The sequence below is a fragment of the Bubalus kerabau genome, chromosome 2, assembly GCF_029407905.1.
Source record: "Bubalus kerabau isolate K-KA32 ecotype Philippines breed swamp buffalo chromosome 2, PCC_UOA_SB_1v2, whole genome shotgun sequence".
Lineage (NCBI taxonomy): Eukaryota > Metazoa > Chordata > Mammalia > Artiodactyla > Bovidae > Bubalus > Bubalus kerabau.
In genome coordinates, this window is record NC_073625.1 from 183,465,617 (window position 1) to 183,482,051 (window position 16,435).

The 16,435-nt window shown below is 38.1% G+C and overlaps 1 protein-coding gene across 4 annotated transcripts in view; it reads right to left on the reverse strand.

The window, feature by feature from the left end:
• The window catches only part of DNAJC13 (DnaJ heat shock protein family (Hsp40) member C13), a 152,232-nt gene that overhangs the window by 102,687 nt on the left and 33,110 nt on the right, over positions 1-16,435 (reverse strand). For all 4 annotated transcript variants that reach the window (XM_055569685.1, XM_055569684.1, XM_055569686.1 and 1 more), the window contains exons 3-6: positions 9,509-9,584; positions 8,574-8,723; positions 8,111-8,152; positions 1,096-1,296 (exon numbers count right to left, since the gene is read on the reverse strand). In XM_055569685.1, coding sequence (XP_055425660.1) covers positions 1,096-1,296; positions 8,111-8,152; positions 8,574-8,723; positions 9,509-9,584 — 469 coding nt within the window. The remainder of the gene's footprint in view (positions 1-1,095; positions 1,297-8,110; positions 8,153-8,573; positions 8,724-9,508; positions 9,585-16,435) is intronic.

Sequence of the window (16,435 nt, forward strand, 5' to 3'; positions counted from 1 at the left end):
TAGCCTCTTGTATGGAGAGGGCAATGGCACCCAACTCCAGTACTCTTGCCTGGAAAATCACATGGACGGAGGAGCTTGGTGGGCTGCAGTCCATGGGGTCGCTAAGAGGCGGACGCGACTGAGTGACTTCACTTTCACTTTTCACTTTCACGCACTGGAGAAGGAAATGACAACCCACTCCGGTGTTCTTGCCTGGAGAATCTCAGGGACGGTGGAGCCTGGTGGGCTGCCGTCTATGGGGTTGCACAGAGTCGGACATGACTGAAGACACTTAGCAGCAGCAGCAGCCTCTTGTATATCCAAAAGACTTGCCCTGGTTCTGCTATCCAGGGATGGATAATTTATCTACAGAACATTAATCTTGGGAGTAGTGTTCCCAGGATATTAAGGTAGCTACAGGATTTAAAATCTCAAGAGAAAGGACACTGAGAGTAAGTTCACCTGAGTCTCTCCATCTGGACACTCTAATGCTCATCTCTGAGGTATGGGGTTTAATGAAGAAAGGCAGGATGTTTCTTATAAAAAAAAAATGATCATAATCTATAGCTCTGTTTCTACTGCCAATTAACAAAAAGGGTCTCAGCACCTTAAGAGGTTTCTGTTGTGTCCCAAAATTTACATGTAACTCAGAATTTCAAAATAAAACATGCAATGAACTCCAAATTTGAATTTTCAAAGTATATTCAGATTTCAGATTACAAATATCTGGGCAAAGGAAAGAAGACTATAAAAATAATAGTTTAACATAACTTTTCAAAGAAAGTTTAGAAACTTTCAAGTAACACATTAATACTAATGAAAATAAAACTGTGATCACTGTTTATTAAATATTAAGTGACATACTGTGCTAAGATTTTTACATAAAGTATCTCATTTGATCAAAAAACCTAAGACATACACAAATTATTCTCCACATTTTAGAGAGCTGCAAACTGGAATTCAAGCTGATGTCTACCTGATACCAAAGCCTGCACTCAAAATACCATACTTCCTTCCAGAGGACTCAAAGGAAATTTCAAAATTAACTGTAAAAACTCTGCTTTCCTTCAAATGGTCATGTCTTTTTTAAAATAACTTTTTAAAAACACTACTTACCAATCTACTAAATCCTCCATAAAGTATACAAAACCCTCCTTGATAATCAGAGAGATCTACAAAACCTTCAATATTTCTATAGTCATAGGAACAGAGGACTCTGTTTGTTGCAGGGTTAATTTGGTCAAAGCCTCCTGGTGTTACTTCCAAAACAACAGGTTTTCTTGTATCACTCCAGTGATGTTTATAGCAGTTATATCTCTGCAGAGAAAAATAATAATACTTTTAAATTCATATTTAAGGTTACCATAAAACACCATTACATTTAATGTATCACTCATTGCAGAAAAAAAAAAAAAAAAAAAAACCCTGAAAATCTAAATATTATAAAATTTTAGAGCTACTAATCAAATTCTTAAAGACATTTTTACTTTGGCCATTTGAAGGTTTATGTTTATTCAATTCAGAATGTTTAGGCTAACTAAAGACAGTATCAGTATCACTTGAGGCGCTCAGTTGTGTCCGATTCTATGACCCCATGAAGAGCAGCACGCCAGGCCTCCCTGTCCAACACCAACTGGCGGAGCCTACCCAAACCCATGCCCATTGAGTCAGTGATGCCATCCAACTATCTCATCCTCTGTTGTCCCCTTCTCCTGCTGGCCTCAATCCTTCCCAGCATCAGTCTTTATCAGGTGGCCAAAGTACTGGAGTTTCAGCTTTAACATTAGTCCTTCCAGTGAACACCAAGGACTGATCTCCGTTAGGATGGACTGGTTGGCTCTCCTTGCAGTCCAAGGGACTCTCAACAGTCTTCTCCAACACCACAGTTCAAAAGCATCAATTCTTCGGCACTGAGCTTTCATTATAGTCCAACTCTCACATCCATACATGACTACTGGAAAAACCACAGCCTTGACTAGACGGACCTTTGTTGACAAAGTAATGTCTCTGCTTTTTAATATGCTGTCTAGGTTAGTCACAACTTTCCTTTCAAGGAGTAAGCGTCTTTTAATTTCATGGCTGCAATCACCATCTGCAGTGATTCTGGAGCCCAAAAAAATAAAGTCTGACACTGTTTCCCCATCTATTTGCCATGAAGTGATGGGACTGGATGCCATGATCTTAAGTTTTCTGAATGTTGAGCTTTAAGCCAACTTTTTTTCACTCTCCACTTTCATCAAGAGGCTCTTTAGTTCTTCACTTTCTGCCATAAGGGTGGTGTCATCGGCATATCTGAGGTTATTGATATTTCTCCCAGCAATCTTGATTCCAGCTTGTGCTGCTTCCAGCCCAGCGTTTCTCATGATGTACTTTGCATATAAGGTAAATAACCAGGGTGACAAAATACAGCCTTGACGTGCTCCTTTTCCTATTTGGAACCAGTCTGTTGTTCCATGTCCAGTTCTAACTGTTGCTTCCTGACCCGCATATAGGTTTCTCAAGAGGCAGGTTAGGTGGTCTGGGATTCCCACCTCCTTCAGAATTTTCCACAGTTTATTATGATCCACACAGACAAAGGCTTTGGCATAGTCAATAAAGCAGAAGTAGATGTTTTTCTAGAACTATCTTACATTTTCGATGATTCAGCAGATGTTGGCAATTTGGTCTCTGGTTCCTCTGCCTTTTCTAAAACCAGCTTGAACATCAGGAAGTTCACAGTTCACGTATTGCTGAAGCCTGGCTTGGAGAATTTTGACCATTACTTTACTAGCGTGTGAGATGAGTGCAATTGTGCGGTAGTTTGAGCATTCTTTGGCATTGCCTTTCTTTGGGATTGGAATAAAAACTGATCTTTTCCAGTCCTGTGGACACTGCTGAGTTTTCCAAATTTGCTGGCATATTGAGTGCATCAGTTTCACACCGTCATCTTTTAGGATCTGAAATAGCTCAACTGGAATTCCATCACCTCCACTAGCTTTGTTCATAGTGAGGCTTCCTAAGGCCCACTTGACTTCACATTCCAGGATGTCCGGCTCTAGGTGTGAGTGATCACACCACCGTGATTACCTGGGTCATGAAGATCTTTTTTGTACAGTTCTTCTGTATATTCTTGCCACCTTTTCTTAATCTCTTTTGCTTCTGTTAGGTCCCTACCATTTCTGTCCTTTACTGAGCCCATCTTTGCATGAAATGTTCCCTTGGTATCTCCAATTTTCTTGAAGAGATCTCTAGTCTATCCCATTCTATTTTTTTCCTCTGTTTCTTTGCATTGATCACTGAGGAAGGTTTTCTTATGTCTCCTTGTTATTCTTTGGAACTTTGCATTCAGATGGGTATATCTTTCCTTTTCTCCTTTGCTTTTCGCTTCTCTTCTTTTCACAGCTATTTGTAAGGCCTCTTCAGACAACCATTTTGCTTTTTTGCATTTCTTTTCCATGGGGATGGTCTTGATTCCTGTCTCCTGTACAATGTCACAAACCTCTGTCCATAGCTTATCAGACACTCTGTTTGTCAGATCTAATCCCTTAAATCTATTTCTCACTTCCACTGTATAGTCATAAGGGATTTGATTTAGGTCATACCTGAATGGTCTAGTGGTTTTCCCCACTTTCTTCAATTTAAGTCTGAATTTGGCTATAAGGAGTTCATGATCAGATCCAGTAAGCTCCTGGTCTTGTTTTTGCTGACTGTATAGAGCTTCTCCATCCTTGGCTGCAAAGAGTATAATCAATCTGATTTGAGTGTTGGCCATCTGGTGATGTCCATGTGTAGAGTCTTCTCCTGTGCTGTTGGAAGAGGGTGTTTGTTATGACCAGTACATTCTCTTGGCAAAACTCTATTAGCCTTTGCCCTGCTTCATTCTGTACTCCAAGGCCAAATTTGACTGTTACTCCAGGTGTTTCTTGACTTCCTACTTTTGCATTCCAGTCCCCTATAATGAAAAGGACACCTTTTTTGGGTGTTAGTTCTAAAAGGTCTTGTAGGTCTTCATAAAACCATTCAACTTCAGCTTCTTCAGCATTACTGGTCGGGGCATAGACTTGGATTACCATGATATTGAATGGTTTGCTGTGGAAACGAACAGAGATCATTCTGTTGTTTTTGAGATTGTATCCAAGTACTGCATTTCAGACTCTTTTGTTGACTATGATGGCTACTTCATTTCTTCTAAGGGATTCCTGCCCACAGTAGTAGATATAATGGTCATCTGAGTTAAATTCACCCATTCCAGTCCATCTTATTTCACTGATTCCTAGAATGTTGACGTTCACTCTTGCCATCTCCTGTTTGACCACTTCCAATTTGCCTTGATTCATGGACCTGACATTCCAGGTTCATATGCAATATTGCTCTTTACAGCATCAGACCTTGCTTCTACCACCAGTCACATCCACAACTGGGTGTTATTTTTGCTTTAACTCTATCCCTTCATTCTTTCTAGAGTTATTTCTCCACTGATCTCTAGTAGCATACTGGGCAACTCCCTACCAACCTAGGGAGATGAACTACCAACCTAGGGAGATGAACTCCCTACCAACCTAGGGAGTTCATCTTTCAGTGTCCTATCTTTTCCTTTTCATACTGTTCATTCTGGCAGAATGTGGTCCACTGGAGAAGGGAATGGCAAACCACTTCACTATTCTTGCCTTGAGAACCCCATGAACAGTATGAACACTATGAAAAGACAGTATATCTTTTTAAAATTAACAAAGGTTTTAGTTGTGAAACAATTTTAAGTCACCCTCATCAAATCTTAAGGGCAATCTTAAACAGAAGTTACTCTGATGGAATTTCACTGGAGAAAAGATTTCAAGTTTTGTCAATGGATTCTTTTAATCAAGTTAGATATGGAAAAGAGCTAAGTCACATTTCAGGGCTTTTAGGGTATTTAAATTAAACAACCCAAGCTAATTCAATATATCAATGTAGATATTTTTCTTGTTGTTGTTCAGTTGCTCAGTCGTTTCTGACTCTGTGACCCCATGGACTGCAGCAAGTCAGGCTTCTCGGTCCTCCACTATCTTCTGGAATTTGTTCAAATTCATGTTCACTGAGTTGGTGATGCTATCTAACCATCTCAGGCTCTGCTGCTCCCTTCTCCTCTTGCCTTCGATCTTTCCCAGCATCAAGGTCTTTTCCAATATGTCCACTCTTCACATCAGGTGGCCAAAGTATTACAGATTCAGCATCAGTCTTTCCAGTATTCCAATATTCAGGGTTGATTTCCTTTAGGATTGATTGATTTGATCTCCTTGCTGCCCGAGGGACTCTCACGAGTTTTCTCCAGCATCACAATACAAAAGCATCAGTTCTTCAGTGCTCAGCGTTTGCTATGGTCAAACTCTCACATCCCTACATGACTATTGGAAAAATCATAGCTTTGGCTATATGGACCTTTGTTGGCAAAGTGATGTCTCTGGTTTACAGTACACGGTCTAGGTTTGTTATAGATTTCCTTACAAGGAACAAGCATCTTTTAATTTCACTGCAGCAGTCATCGCCTACAGTGATTTTGGAGCCCAAGAAAATAAAATCTGTCACCACTTCCATTTTTTCACCTTCTATTTTGTCATGAAGTGATGTAGATTTTTTTTCTATACACACAAAAAAGCTGAAGCCGCAGTTTGACTGTAGGCTTTTCTAAATACACACCACTGGGAAGTCATCTTTAGAAGTTTGATCACATTAGCAAGTAAAATTTGATTTAGATAACTGGTGCTAGTTGTGTTTGACTCTTTGCAACCTCATCAACTGGAGCCTGCCAGGCTCCTTTGTCAGTGGGATTCTCAAGGCTAGAATACTCGAGTAGGTTGCCATTTCCTTCTCCAGTGGTCTTCCCAATCCAGGGATCTAACCCACATCTCCTATGTCTCCTACACTGGCAAGCAGTTTTTTACCACTAGCGCCATCTGGGAAGCTCTATTTAGATAATATTCCTTTATAAATTAAAGAACTTAGTATCAGAAATAATTACAAGGGTGAACATCCATTTACTCTCCAGTTTTATTCTTAGAAAAAACATTTAGTTGAGGCTGATAACCAAAATGATATGTACAGAATAAAGGCAAAATGAGACCAAGAGAAAATAGGATAACAAAATGTCAGATGTGAAATGAACATTCCCTTGTTGACCCAAAAACTCCATAAAGTTTTCTACCCACCAATATGAAGTGGAATGCATGGTCAGTTACATGATTCTTAAGGTAAAAATAAACTGGTTGCTGCTCAAAAATACAACTACTTCTAATACTAAAATGGCAGAGAAATTTTCTTGCAGGTGTTCGGAAAAGAGAATAAGACATTAGATAATAAATATCTCCACCTCCCAACATTAAACCCAGCAATGAGGTTCACAGAATCATATCCATCAATCCCCTCAGCATTTCTGAGCTATGGCATCATGAACACGACAGTTTCATAAAAGGAATTCTGCAGAAAGACCAAAGGGCCTGCATTAACCCAAGAATATATTTAAAGCCTTGATTCTGCACTAAAGGATGGAGCAGTACCACACCTTTCCAGCAGAAGTGGGTCACAAAATTTGGTGGGAAGGGAGGTCACAAAAGTTGGTGCTTTTCCCACTATGCTGGTTTACATGCCTCAGCCCAGTCTGCAGGATATTCTCCATTCTTTCAGAAGGTAATCAACTATAAAGCAGTGAGATTTGCCAAGGGAACAAATCACTGTCCTTCAGGATTGTGGTGGCCAAGACAGTCTTAAGAGAATCTGATTTAGAGTATATCTAGGAGCGATGGGAAGCCGAAGACCAAATTCAACTTTTATAAAACTGCTGCTCTTCAGGCTATCTTCTAGGGATACTGTTTCCACCAAACAGTTTGAAAAATATTAACTTGGTGAAGTTAACATATATAAAGGGGAACTTATAACAAAATCTATAAATATGCTTTAGGAAGCAGTTGTTTTCCAAATAGATGAGCTATACAGAAAACTCACCTACTAACATAATTAAAATAAGTGTACTAAATTATGATTTATAGAAATGTGATAAGCAGTAAGGAGCTCACCAAAAACCATTAAGCTATTTTAAATGGCTCCTGGGAAACCAACCATTTGCTTGAGTTGAGATCAGGAGGCTTCTCAGATACTAAAACACAGAACAGAATACCCATAGAAAGGATGAGGGCTTTTAAAAAAACAAGGGAATGGTACTGCCAGCATATTAGAATTCAGGTCCTGCCTTTTGTCAGAAGCTAGAGTTCTGGACAGTGCTTCGAATTTACACATTACTCTGGATCCCCCACCCCTATTATATAAGCAATACCTTCTCATGGAAAGAAATTCCGTATTTGAAGGGAGTGAAAGAAAAGCATCAGCGCCCATTTCCTCTCCCCAGAAGACTCAGATTTACTTTAAATGCTGCTATAACATGTCTAGAGAAGGCCTGGAAAAGTTAAGATTCTAATAAGCAATAATTACTTCCTGAAAGCTGTCATTGCACCATGCAAACCCTCATTATTGGCAAGACCCAGTGAGTGCGAGCATAATCAGTCTCTCAGTCATGTAGGACTTTTTGTGATTCCATGGACTGTAGCCTAGTAGGCTCCTCTGTCCATGGGATTTTCCGGGCAACAGTACTGGAGTGGGTTGCCATTTTCTCCTCCCAGGGATCTTCCTGACTCAGGCATTGAACCCACGTCTCCTGCACTGGTAGGTGACTGAGCCACCTGGGAAACTCCCAGATTCAGGGCGAGAGCATACATTGAGATAGTTTCAATACATAAATTTTCTTACAAGTTTAATACTTCCAAAATAAGAATCTTGTACAACAAACAACAATTGCATGTTCTAAAAAGTATTATCAGCAGTATGAAGCTTCTGTTGCTGTTAAGAAACAGAATAAAGACTTGCTGAATGAAGCCTTGTTTTTAATATTTAGTTCTGCCTGAAGATTGTTATCTAACTATTTGCATTAACAGTCATAAATCTAATTTCTCATATTTGAGTTTCCTGTTAAACTACATTTATCTATCACATGATATCAGGAGACATTAAAATTATGTTTCAGTTTCTTCAGCTTTGCCACAAAGGGAATACACAGTTTATGCAAGGATTTCTAAAGTGCAACACTGATAAGCCAAAAAAGATATTAATAAATGTTAGAAATACTTGCCCTTCCTGTGATTTTTCCTTCTGAAAAATCAGTTCTAAATCTCTGAAAGAGAAGACATAAAAAACATAGTTTATAACAACAGACTTATTAAGAGAGACTCTCAGTTCAGTACTTTCTATCCAAAGTAAGTAAAATTCCAACTTGGTAATCCTGATATTAAAAAATGTTATTAAAGTTATAGTTGAAGGATATTTAATAAAGTGTGTGAAATTTTATTGAAAAACAGGGTAGATTAAACATACAACTGCTTTGTTCTATATAATGCATTTAAAAAGACCTAAAAGAACTATCAAACCTAAAGGATTATCCAGCCTCTTAGTAAGAAAAAAGTAAAAGTTTCAGAGAGTCAATTAAGGGTCAATAAGTGGGAAAATGGCTCAGAACACCAGTATCTGTACTTTAATGTAACTCATTAAAAAAGAGAAGAGAGAAATTTAGTGTATTAACATGAAACAGTTCTCACCAATGCTTCTGTAAGAAGTTCTGTTCTGTGCTCTGTAGAAAATTTTAATGTTTCTGACTTTTTTCCACTGCCTTTACGAAATGTGAGGTTGAACTCTGTTCCTTGTCCTTTTCCTACAGGGCTGATGCTGCAAATGTCTCCATAAGGCCACTAACAAAAAAAAGGAAATCATTCAACTGGTGCTACACTGTGGTGAAATGCAACACTTATTTTTACGATTTTGATTTCAAATCACTGATTAAATGAAAAAATTTTATAACAGTACTGAGATCTAGAAAATGTTTTGTTTTACAGTAACTCTACAAAACAAACTAAAAAGTTTTCAGTTATCAGAGACAATAATAAAAAAGTTATGTTTTCCAATTTCAATTCCTGATTGATTAATGATTGATCAATGGAAAGCAACTAAAATACACAGATATGAAAAGATCTGGGGAATAACATTTTATGATTATCTACAAACATTTAAAAACAGCAACAAAAAGAGGAATCTGTAAAACATGCCTAATTTGGACTTAAATTAGAATATTTTAAGTGTTTATTTACCCATATTCAGTTTAGTCTTGCCTTTATAAATATCAACCTTATTTTTACGACATACATTTTCTAACCACTGCACTTATGACTTATGTATGTCTGTATCGGAGTAACAATATTGCCCTTAAAATCATAAAAAATTTACAAATTTTACATTAAAATGATGTTTATAATCAAAGTAACAGTAAAAAGCTATACTCCTTAGAGCCTAGAAATATGCACCCATATGCTCCCTTTATTTATTTATGTTTGGTCCTGAGTATTGAGCATTATATAAGCATATTAATCTTTTTCAAATTTGACATTTCTATCCTTCCTGGCCTGATTTCAGGCTAGGGAGCATTGGCTTTTAAAATTCAAGTGGAGTTCAAACACCTAATAGCTTCTAAAATTATTACCTGATTTGTTACTTCTAAGGTATTGGGATTATATGTAGTTATCGCATGGGTTCCAACTGAAAAGACACGCTTATACCTACAAAGGAAATCAAGTACTTAAATTCAGTCTTAAAGGAAACATTTTATAAGAAAACACATATAACACAAAAGAAACATCTCAATAAATAAATAGAAATGTATTAGTTGATTTAATGTGACTAAATATAGCTTTGTTTTATATTCTCACATTTTTAATGTTCTGAAATGCCACTGATATAAAAATCTACCCATCACTCAATCTACTGTGAAACAAGATCCTTAAGTAGAAAAGTAAAACCTATGGAAGCAATCTTTGTTGTTAGTATACATGAAGTTAAGCAAAAAAACTGCCAGATGATGCCAAAATATTCTAAATGGGGGGGGGGGGGGGGAGACACTATACACTAGTAATTCTTTCAAAATATACTTTCAACAAGATCATGATACAAATAAAGGAAAAGCTACAGCCTACAACTGGTGTATCACAGTCCTTTTTCTGGAATCTTAATGATTTCTATTTAACCAACTACCTATATTACAATAAGTGTTGCAATTTTATAGAAGTAGGAAGCCTACATCACAGACAAGCAATTTTCACTTGTTAAATCACTTCCTTCACTTAAAGCAACATATTTGAAGGAGAATAACCATTTGGGTATCAGTAATTTTTTAGAAGAGAGAGAAATTCATAATGATAAAAAGTGGAAACTGAATTACAAAAACTTATTTAAAACTGACAAATTAGCTCTTTGAAAATAAAATGATAAACTAGGGCTGTGCTGTGAGCTCAGTCACTCAGTCATGTCTAACTCTTTGCAACCCCATGGACTGTAGCCCGCCAGGCTCCTCTTTTCATGGGATTCCCAAGGCAAGAATACTGGAGTGGGTTGCCATCTCCTTCTCCAGAAAATAAGCCTAAGAAAATACAAAAACAAAATTAAGAATACGATAATTTATAACCATAGACACAGAAGAAAAAAATGACGTGTCTATGTTGATAAATATGAAAATTAAGAATAAATCAACATCTATTACAAGAATTTAAGAAAGCTGCAAACAATGACATCCTACAAAAGTACCAGGATCAAATAAGGAGATGAAACCCTAACTGCTGCTGCTGCTAAGTCACTTCCATCGTGTCTGACTCTGTGCAACCCCACAGACGGTGGCTCATCAGGCTCCCCTGTCCCTGGGATTCTCCAGGCAAGAACACTGGAGTGGGTTGCCATTTCCTTCTCCCATGCATGAAAGGGAAAAGTGAAAGTAAAGTCGCTCAGTCGTGTCCCACTCTTTGCAACCCCATGATCTGCAGCCTACCAGGCTCCTCCGTCCATGGGATTTTCCAGGCAAGAGTACTGGAGTGGGGTGCCACTGCCTGCTCCATGAAACCCTAAAGGAACAGGTAAATTCTATGCTTCTTCGATTGTTCCAGGAAACAAACTAAAGCTTCTCAGTTCTTCCAGGGATAATAAAATCAGGCAAAACAAACAAATCTATTTTTAAATAAATACTATCAATAAGAATCAAATGACAGATTAAAATAGTAATACAGTTTTCATTTCAATCCCAAATAAAGGCAATGCCAAAGAATGCTCAAACTACTGCACAATTGCACTCATCTCACATGCTAGTAAAGTAATGCTCAAAATTCTCCAAGCCAGGCTTCAGCAATACGTGAACCGTGAACTTCCTGATGTTCAAGCTGGTTTTAGAAAAGGCAGAGGAACCAGAGATCAAATTGCCAACATCCACTGGATCATTGAAAAGGCAAGAGAGTTCCAGAAAAACATCTATTTCTGTTTTATTGACTATGCCAAAGCCTTTGACTGTGTGAATCACGATAAACTGTGGAAAATTCTGAAAGAGATGGGAATACCAGATCACCTGATCTGCCTCCTGAGAAATCTGTATGCAGGTCAGGAAGCAACAGTTAGAATTGGACATGGAACAACAGACTGGTTCCAAATAGGAAAAGGAGTACGTCAAGGCTGTATATTGTCACCCTGTTTATTTAACTTATATGCAGAGTACATCATGAGAAACGCTGGGCTGGAGGAAGTACAAGCTGGAATCAAGATTGCCGGGAAAAATATCAATAACCTCAGATGTGCAGATGACACCACCCTTATGGCAGAAAGTGAAGAAGAGCTAAAGAGCCTCTTGATGAAAGTGAAAGTGGAAAGTGAAAAAGTTGGCTTTAAAGCTCAACATTCAGAAAACGAAGATTATGGCATCTGGTCCCATCACTTCATGGCAAATAGATGGGGAAACAGTGGAAACAGTGACAGACTTTTCTATTTTGGGAGGCTCCAAAATCACTGCAGATGGTGATGGCAGCCATGAAATTAAAGATGCTTGCTCCGTGGAGGAAAAGCTATGACCAATCTAGACAGCATATTAAAAAGCAGAGACATTACTTTGCCAACAAAGTTATATCTAGTCAAAGCTATGGTTTTTCCATAGTCATGTATGGATGTGAGAGTTGGACCATAAAGAAAACTGATGCTTTTGAACTGCGGTTTTGGAGAAGACTCTTGAGGGTCCCTTGGACTGCAAGGAGATCCAGCCAGTCAATCCTCAAGGAAATCAGTCCTGAATATTCATTGGAAGAACTGATGCTGAAGCTGAAACGTCAATACTTTGGCCACCTGATGCAAAGAACTGACTCATTGGAAAAAACCTTGTTTCTGGTGAAGACTGAAGGCAGGAGAAGGGGATGACCTAGGTTGATATGGCTGGATGGCATCACCGACTTGATGGACAGGACTTTGAGTAAGCTCTGGGAGTTGATGATGGACAGGGAAGCCTGGTGTGCTGTAGTGCATGGGGTTGCAAAGAGTGGGACACGACTGAGTGACTGAACTGATCTGAACTGGGTTCACAGTAATATTAAACAGGAGGTACAAAGACTTGCCCCATGCTCCCAGTCCTCACCCTCCACATCCTTCCCCTTTACCAAGAACCCCCACCAGAGAGATTTATTACATCTGTATCTGATCAGTGTACATTGATACATCAGTATCCAACAAAGTCCCAGCTGACATTAGAGTTCACTCTTGGGTGTCTCAAATTCTATGCTTTGGACAAGGCATCCAAGTTTATCTACCATTACAGTATCATGGAGTAGTTTCACATTCCTAAAAATCTTCTGAACTCTATTTATCCTTTCTTCCCGGCTACAAACCTTGGATGCCACTGATCTTTTTACTTTCTATAAAGTATCCCTTTTCTACACTGCTATATAGTTGGAATTATACAGCACACAGCCTTCACAGATTAGCTTCTTTCACTTAGTATTTAAGTTTTAAGTTAAATTTAAGTTTCTTCCATGTCTTTTCATGACTTGATGGTTCATTTCTTTTTAGCACTGATTAATATTCATTGCATGTATTAGTTTATTTACTCATTCACCTACTGAAAGACCTTTTGGTTGCTTGCAAGTTTGGTAATTATGAATAAAGATGCTATAAACATCTGTGTGCAGGCTTCTGTGCAATGTAAGAATGTAAGTTCTCAGCTTCCCTGGGTAAATTTAGTGTAACTGCTGGATCATATGGTAAGAGACCTGGAGGAGGGCATGGCAACCCACTCCAGTATTCTTGCTTAGAGAATCCCCCTGACAAAGCCTGATAAACTATGGTACACAGGATTGCAAAAAGCTGGATAGGACTCAAGCAATTTAGCACCCACATGCATGGTAAGAGAACGTTGAGTGTTGTAAGAAACCACCGAACTATCTTCCCAAGAAGCTGTACCATTTCACATTTCCACCAGCAATAAAGGAGAGTTCCTGTTGCTTCACATCCTCACCAGCATTTGGAGTTATCAAGCGTTCTGGATTTTGGCCATTTATCTCTACATTCGCATTTTCCCGAATTACTTGTAAACTGCATATTTTCTTGTTTTCTCTTTTATGGCCATGCCGCATGGCATGTGGGATTGTAGTTCCCAGGCCAGTGGAAGCACAGAACTCTAACCACCAGACCACCAAGAAATTCCCGGCATATTTTCTTTGGTGAGGTCTCTGGTAAGATTTTTGGCTCCCTTTTTAATCTAGTTGTTTGTTTTTTCACTTGTTAAGTTTTAAGGGTTCTTTGCACAGTAGAACAGTTATCTTTTGCAGTTATTTTCTCCCAAATTGTCTTCACATTCTCTTGATAGTGTCTTTTAGGAAGCATAAGTTTTCAACTTTAATGTAGTCCACTCATCAATTCATTTTTTCATGACTATTACCTTTGGTGTTGTATCTAAAACATCATCACCAAACCTAAGGTAATCTGGATGTTCTCCCATGTTTTCTAGGAATTTTATAATTTTGCATTTCACATTTTGGTCTGTGATCTGAAATTTGAGTTAATCTGAGTTATCTTGTGAAGGATGTAGAATCCAGGCCTAGATTCATTTTTTTGCAAGTGGATATCCAGGTGTCAAGTATTATTTGCTGAAAAGATTCTGTACTTTTCAGCTGGCAGGAGGGCGGGGGGAGGAGAGGGTGGAAGGTATGGAGAGAGTAGCAAAGAAACATTAAAAAAAAAAAAAAAAAAAGACTGTGCTTTTAATAGAACATTGTGCATACAATATAAAATTCCTATAAGGAGATGTGGTCCTATTTGCACTTCTGAAAGATATTCAAATATCAAGATTGCCTGATAAGCACTAAGAGATGTACAAAGAAAACACAAAGACAATTCAGGACGGACTCATATCTCTGGTTTAGAGGCTGGCAGGGGCAAGGGCTAAAATCAACAAAGCAGGGGAAAAAAACCTCAGGATTCCTAGACTTATTAGAGTTGGTGAGGTGTGTTAGTAACAGGCAGCTAAAGAGAAGAGTCTCTCTTCCTTGTCCAACTCTATTCCTACTTACAAGAAAGGAATCAGAAATTCACCAGCTTCCCTTACCCTTAACTCTTATCTCAAATTTCCTGTATCAAGTCATTCCAGGGGGCTATAAATATAGTGGGTACCTGCCAATGACTTATCACAGACATATCCCAATGTAGTGAAGCTAAAATCCTGTTCAGATACTAAAATCCTACTTTTAAATTCAGAGCATTTGCTGCAATTAATGTATGCAAATACTAAAGTGATCCACAGGCAGATTTTCCATGTAATTTCCATTCAGGAAAAAATTAAGTACCTAATTTTCAACATTACTCTGAAGTTTTTCATAGAGAATCTTCACTTCTGTTTAACTGAAATGTATGAATCTTCCTTTTATCAGAAATGACTTGCCAGGTCAAAAAGGAAACTTTGCTCTTTAATGAAAGAAAGCGTTTTTTTACTAATGAAGTCTCCTACTTCTCGCTGTTTTCAGAACAAAGATAAAATCTAATTGTGTACAAGTGGGAAAATGACAAGCATAGCAGATAAGCTACTTTGCCAGCCGAAGGGTCTACAATGATGGTGAACAGACCCGAATCATTAAAAAATGAGTAGTGTCTGCAAAGTGAACGTGAAAACTATTATAAAGGCAACATGAAATAAGTGACATGAATATCCCCAAGGGAAATACCTGGAGAGGTTATCTTTAATTTAGGTAAACTAAGAGAAAGAAAAATATTTGACCATCTTTACTGTCACTACCAATAACATTTTTCTGAAATGTTGGGGTTGAGATAGAATCTCTTAAAACTGAGGCCCTAAAGCCCCCATATCACACACAAAATTTGTTGTATGCAGATATATGTTCTAAAGAGAAGGTTCATATAACAACTCTAAAACAAAAGAAAAAATTTCAATGTGGGGACATTTATTATTTCATAAGACCGATGAGAAATACTTTAAACTTAGATTAGAATTGGCTACATAAAACTGTTGTTGTTAGTCACTCAGTTGTGTCCAATTCTTTGCAACCCCATGAACTATAGCCCACCAGGATCCTCTGTCCATGGAATTTTCCAGGCAAGAATATTGGAGTAGGTTGCCATTCTGCTTTCCAGGGGATCTTTCCGACCCACGGACTTAACCTGGGTCATCTGCATTGCAGGCAGATTCTTTACCAGCTGAGCCACCAGGGAAGGGCTACATAAAATAAATGATATAGTATAAGATTCAGTGCCACATAATAATATATATAACACAATGAAATAACTATCACTATCTGGGAAATGTAGGACTTTTGAAAGGAAAAGGAAAAGTGTAGTTGCTCAGTCATGTCCAACTCTTTGCAACCCCATGGACTGTAGCCCACTAGGCTCCACTGTCTGTGGAATTTTCCCAGCAAGAATACTGGAGTAAGTTGCCATTTCTTTCTCCAAGGGATCTTGCTGACCCAGGGATCAAACTCACATCTCCTGCATCTCCTGCATTGGCAGGACGATTGGATTGCTTACCACTGAGCTACTTGGGAAGCCCTAGATATCCACATACAAAAGAATAAAGATGGATCCCTACTACCCACTATACACAAAAGTTACCCAAAATCAAAACTATAAAACTCTTAGAAGAAAACAAAGGAATAAATCGTTGAGACCTTGAATTAGGTAATGGCTAACAACACAAAAAGCTCAAGTGGCAATAGAAAGAAATAGATAAACTCGATTTCATCAAAATTAAAAACTTCATATTTCAAAGCACACCATCAAGAAAATGAAAAGACAAGCCACCGAATAGGAGAAAATATCTGCAAATCATATCTCTATAAGAGACTTGTGTTCACAATACATATGGAACTCATGCAACTCAACAAATAACCCAGTTAAAAAAATGGGTAAATGATTTGAATAGACATTTCATGATATATATACACAAATGGCAAATACGCATGAAAAGATACTCAACAGCTTAGTCATCAGGGAAATGCAAATCAAAACCACAATGAGATACCACTTCATACCCACTAGGATGCCTAAAATAAAAAGACAGACAATAACAAGTGTCGGTTAAGATGTAGAGAAATTGGAATCCTCA